Raw genomic sequence first — 6000 nt, 5'->3', positions numbered from 1 at the left:
GTAGGACTCCAGGTGGTATTGCTGGCAGCTGAAGCATTTGGTGGAAAGTTCGAGAGGTGAAGCAGCTCAGGGACAGGGGAGACAATGCTGCCTGTGTGCCCTCTGCCAGGCAGGGCCCTGCCCCCCAGTCTGGGGGCCTGGGGAGGGGTGACGAGGAGATGGGTGAATGCTACAAAACCTTCAGGCCGTCAGCCTCTCTCCCTCAAGGACTGGCATTAGGCTGGAGCAAAATTTACAAGCCTGGGAGGGAGCTGAGTCGGATGCAGAGCCTTCACTTTGAGTTTAGCTTTGGAGATTTATGTGGCGAGCACATTAAGTGTGCCAAGAGCGTGGTTCAGCTCAGAGGTGTCCTTGTCGAATCATCACCACAGCTAAGAGGTCACTGGTAGCTCCCGTGTGAGGAAGAGAGTTGGTATGGCTGAGTGGGGAAGAGTACGGACCTTTGAGGATTTAGATCAGCTGTGTGACCCTGGACAAGAGTCGGTCTGAGCCTCAGTGTCCTCATCTGGAAAGTGGGCATGATGTGTGCCCCTGCCTCTGAGTGGGGTTTTCATAAAGATTCAATGAGATGATCTACAGGACATGTGAAGTGGCAGCCAGGCCAGTGGGAGGGCTTCTAAAATGCTGGCTGCCCACCTCACAGCCATCAGAATGGCCCCTGATATGATTTGGCTGTGTCCCCACCAAATCTCAACTTGAATTTTATCTCCCAGAATTCCCACGTGTTATGGGAGAGACCCAGGGGGAGGTAATTGAATCATGGGGGCCGGTCTTTCCCATGCTGTTTTTGTGATATTGAATAAGTCTCACAAGATATGATGGTTTTATCAGGGGTTTCCACTTTTGCTTCTTTCTCATTTTCTGTTGCCACTATCATGTAAGAAGTGCCTTTCACCTCCCGCCATGATTCTGAGGCCTCCCCAGCCATGTGGAACTGTAAGTCCAATTAAACCTCTTTTTCTTCCCAGTCTCGGGTATATCTTTATCAGCAGCATGAAAATGGACTAATACAGTAAATTGGTACCAGTAGAGTGGGGCGTTACTGAGAAGATACCCAAAAATGTGGAAGTGACTTTGGAACTGGCTAACAGGCAGAGATTGGAACAGTTTGGAGGGCTCAGAAGAAGACAGGAAAATGTGGAAAAGTTTGGAATTGCCTAGAGACTTGTTGAATGGCTTTGTCCAAAATGCTGATAGTGATATGGACAATAAAATCCAGGCTGAGGTGGTCTCAGGTGGTGATGAGGAACTTGTTGGGAACTGGAGCAAAGGTGACTCTTGTTATGTTTTAGCAAAGAGACTGGTGGCATTTTGCCCCCACCCTAGAGATTTGTGGAACTTTGAACTTGAGACAGCTGATTTAGGGTATCTGGTGGAAGAAATTTCTAAGCAGCAAAGCATTCAAGAGGTGACTTGGATGCTGTTAAAGGCATTCAGTTTTAAAAGGGAAACAGAGCACAAAAGTTCAGAAAATTTGCACCTTGACTATGTGATAGAAAAGAAAACCCCGTTTTCTGGGGAGAAATTCAAGCCTGCTGCAGAAATTTGCGTAAGTAGCAGGAGCCTAATGTTAATCCTCAAGACCATGGGGAGATTGTCTCCAGGCCATGTCAGAGACCTTCATGGCAGCCCCTCCCATCACAGGCCTGGAGGCCTAGGAGGAAAAAGTGGTTTCATGGGCCAGGCCCTGGGTCCCCCTGCTATGTGCACCCTAGGGACTTGGTGCCCTGTGTCCCAGCCACTTAAGCCATGGCTGAAAGGGGTCAATGTACAGCTTGGACTGTGGCTTCAGAGGGTAAAGCTTGGCAGCTTCCACATGGTATTGAGCCTGTGGGTGCCTAGAAGTCAAGAGCTGAGGTTTGGGAATCTGCACCTAGAATTTCAGAAAATGTATGGGAATGCCTGGATGCCCAGGCAAAAGTTTGCTGCAGGAGTGGGGCCCTCATGGAGAACCTCTGCTAGGGCAGTGGGGAAAGGAAATGTGGAGTCAGAACCCCCACACAGAGTCCCTAGTGGGGTACAGCCTAATGGAACTGTGAGAAGAGGGCCACCGTCCTTCATACCCCAGAATGGTAGATCCACCAACAGCTTGAACTGTGTGCCTGGAAAAGCCACAGTCACTCAACATTCGACACCAGCCCATGAAAGCAGCAGCTGGGAGGGAGGCTATACCCTGCAAAGCCACAGGGACAGAGCTGCCTAAGACCGTGAGAAGCCACCTCTTGAGTCAGCGTGACCTGGACGTGAGACCTGGAGTCCAAGGAGATCATTTTGGAGCTTTAAAGTTTGACTGCCCTTCTGGATTTCAAACTTGCATGGGCCCTGTAACCCCATTGTTTTGGCCAATTTCTCCCGTTTGGAATGGCCGTATTTACCCGATACCTGTACCTTCATTGTATCTAGGAAGTAACTAGCTTGCTTTTGGTTTCATAGGCTCATAGGCAGAAGGGACTTGCCTTGTCTCAGATGAGACTTTGGACTGTGGACTTTCGAGTTAATACTGAAATGAGTTAAGACTTTGGGGAACTATTGGGAAGGCATAGGTGGCTTTGAAATGTGAGGATATGAGAGTTGAAGGGGCCAGGGGTGAAATGGGTTTGGCTGTGTCTCCACCAAATCTCAGCTTGAATAGTATCTCCCAGAATTCCCATGTGTTGTGGGAGGGACCCAGGGGGAGGTAATTGAATCATGGAGGTTGGTCTTTCCCATGCTATTCTCACGATAGTGAATGAATCTCACAAGATCTGATGGGTTTATCAGGGGTTTCAGCTTTGCTTCTTACCCATTTTCTCTTGCTGCTGCCATGTAAGAAGTGCTTTTTGCCTCCCACCATGATTCTGAGGCCTCCCCAGCCATGTGGAACTGTAAGTCCAATTAAACCTCTTTTTTATTTTTTTCCTGGTCTCGGGTATGTGTTTGTCAGCAGCATGAAAACGGACTAATACAGTCACCATCAAATGAAACAAAACAGAACAGAAAATCACAAGTGGTGGTGGACATCTGGAGAAATTGGAACTCTTTCCGACTGCTGGCGGGAAGGTAAAATGCTGTAGCCACTATGGAAAACAGTATGGTGCTTCCTCCAAAATATTGAAAATAGAACTACGACATGGCCCGTCAATTTCACTTCTGGGTATATCCCCAAAAGATTTGAAAGCAGGGTCTCCAAGAGATATCTGCACACCCGTAGTCACAGCAGCGTTCCTCACAATTGCAAAAACGTGGAAGCCCACCATTCAGGGATGAATAAACAAAACGTGGCCCATCCATACAGTGGAATATTATTCAGTCTTAGAAAGGAAGGTCATTCTGACAGGCTACAGCACAGATGAAACTTGAAGACATTTTGTTAAGTGAAATAAGCCTGTCACAAAAGGACACATCCCGTGTGATTCCATTTATAGGTGTTGCCCAAAGCAGTCAGATTCATAGAGACAGAAAGTAGAAGGGTGGTTGCCTGGGGCTGGAGGAGGGAGGAAGAAAGGGGAGTTAGTGTTTAATGGGGACGGAGTTTCGGTATTGCAAGATGAAAAGAGTCCTGGAGACTGGATGTGCAAGAATGGCGTCCCTTGTGTTTAAAATGACTGAACTGTACACATAAAAGTGGTTAGAATATTAAATTGTATATCCTGTGTATTTTGCCACAATTAAAAATAAAATTTTAGAAAATGGTGACTGTTTACCTGGCTTAGGGGTTCCATAGGTTGTCAGAGCTGCGATCTAGGGGAGCTTCTACGAACTGCTCTGCTACAGTACAGCTGAGGGCTCTCAGGTCCTTGCTGGGGTGGCCAGACAGTCCTTGTTGAATGAGTACAGTGGAGGTGTTATCTGGACAATGCGTATCATTGTCGACTTCTAGGCGATGTTCTGTTTCTCTGGGCATAGGGCATTCTCCTCCCTTCTCCCAAAAGCTGCGTATGTCAGTGTGGCCTCCCCAGGCTGTTCGTGTTATTAAGAGAACATTTTCCTGTTAGAGTAGTGGAGTTATTGCATGCCTCTGGCGGCTTTTTCAGGCTCCTTAATCTTGCCATGGAAATCTTTGAATGAATGAATGAAGAGTCATCATCAAATTTCACATCCCTGAAATTGCGGGCCGTACACTGCCTTCTAACAGCAGCCGGGATAAGTTAGCTCCAGTGAGTTCTGGTGTGTGCCAGAACCTTCCAGATGAGCTATAGCCCTCCAGGAAAAGAGCGAGCCAGGGTTGGTAGTTTCAGAGTTAAATGGGCACCCGGGAAGTGCCGGGATATGGGGCCCTAAGCAGTCCTCGGGTCCGTGAAAACCCAGTTCTAACTTCTGGTTATAATGTAGACTTTGATAAGTTCTTTTAGTTCCTTGAGCCTCATCCTCATTAAAGCGGGGTGCAGGTGTCTGTCCCCAGCCCCTAACTGGAGCTGAAGAACACTTTGGACTAGTCTGTGCTCACAGAAACCAGACTCTGAGTGAGGAACTCTTAATGCTGGACTTGTGGTTTTTGCCTGGAAAGCATCCCTTCGCTCATAAAATATTTGTTCCTGCCTCATAGTTTAGCAGCATCTTTGGGGGCAGTGAGAAGACCGCATAGTCTGGAAGGTTAACCAATTTTTTTCTGAAGACCATAAAGTTTTGGAAGGAGCTGCTGGGTGATTATTTACTATCCATTTATCAACTCTTTCCAGCCCTGGCTGGGAGAGCGGCTTCAGGAGGAAATGAAGACGGCTTTGCCTGGGCTGATGGTTTCCCTTTTCATGGATACAAATATCTTTCATATGCAACTGGCCACAGTCTTGCTTGTCAGGTGTTTTTTTTTCTGCATGGCTGTCCCCATGAGTGCTGCTTCCTGAGGTCTCTGAGCAGCCAGTGACCAAATCCAGTGAATGGTCACTGGAAGAGGAATCTCCCTGCCCCCTTTCTCTGAATCTGGCCACTGTTGGGCCGTCTTGCCCTGCCTGTCCTCTGGTCCTGCCCTTCCTTTGGACCAAGTCCTTCTGGTGGCATGGTTCTCCCTCTCCCAGGCAGTCCCAAAATATTGCTTCAAGGCCATGCTGGTCTTTCTCATCATAAATGCATTTTTCCTGCATAACTTTATCCATAAACCCAATTCAACAGCTCCGAGCTTGAGCATTCTTTCCAGGGTTATCTAAACCTCTTTTTTCAACTGTCCAGTTGAATTTTCTGCAGGTCATCTCAAGTTTCACCTGTCTGCAGCCACACGTGTTTTCTTCCCTACCACTTCACCTGAGCAGTCTCTCCTGCACTGACATCTACTGATGGTGTTATCGCCCTCCTGGCATTCCAGGCCAGCAGTGGGCAGCATCCTCTAGTTCCCCCTCTTCATATGCTTGCTTTTGATCCATTGTCTTGTCCCTTCCCCTAGAGAAGCACTTCTGGTCCATTACACTTCTGGGGTCCTGACAAGGGATGGAAAATGCTAACATCTTTTCTCTTGAGCCAGTCAGGATTGATAGTGGCTGCCTGGGTGCCAGAATTAAGAAGAGTGTTGCAATTGTTTAGTGATGCCTGCCTCAGGTGCCAGGAGGCAGGAGCAGGGCGCATGTACTGGGTATGCATCATCTCTGATCCAGAGCCGCCTCTGAGCTCCCTGCCTCTGTCCTTACTCCCTATAACCAATCCACTTTCCACAGGGTCACCAGTCCTCTATCTAAAATAGATCTGGTCAGGGCACTGCTTTGTGTCTAACAAGGGAGGAAGCCATCATGGTTGATGACATCAAAGATCAACCCCTTAGCTTGACATTCAGGCATTTTCCCAATGAGGAATTTGTTGCTTTTTTCTTGTTATTCTCAGCAAACTTCTCACCCAAACTCTCCAGCATGCCGTTTCTTGTCTCTTGGGCCCTCGGTCATGCTGTTCCCTCTGCCAGTAGTGCGCTTCCTTGTCCTCTGGGGCTAGTGGGCCTCCGTTCTTCCTTAAGAGTCCATTCAGCACCTCTCTTGGGAAGAACCACCACCTGCAGAGCTGCCTCCCACCTTCCTCATACCTAAACACAGGCACTGGGAT

The 6000-nt window shown here is 48.1% G+C and overlaps 1 protein-coding gene across 1 annotated transcript in view; it reads left to right on the top strand.

The window, feature by feature from the left end:
* The first annotated feature begins 853 nt into the window (after positions 1-853).
* The window catches only part of BMP7 (bone morphogenetic protein 7), a 75944-nt gene continuing 70797 nt past the window's right edge, over positions 854-6000 (top strand). The window contains exon 1 of the mRNA XM_011978147.1: positions 854-936. Coding sequence (XP_011833537.1) covers positions 927-936 — 10 coding nt within the window. The 5' untranslated portion in view covers positions 854-926. The remainder of the gene's footprint in view (positions 937-6000) is intronic.

The sequence above is a fragment of the Mandrillus leucophaeus genome, unplaced genomic scaffold, assembly GCF_000951045.1.
Source record: "Mandrillus leucophaeus isolate KB7577 unplaced genomic scaffold, Mleu.le_1.0 Scaffold19, whole genome shotgun sequence".
NCBI classification, from domain to species: Eukaryota; Metazoa; Chordata; class Mammalia; order Primates; family Cercopithecidae; genus Mandrillus; species Mandrillus leucophaeus.
The sequence above is the reverse complement of the archived record's forward strand: the minus strand, read 5'-3'. Positions and strand labels throughout refer to the sequence as shown.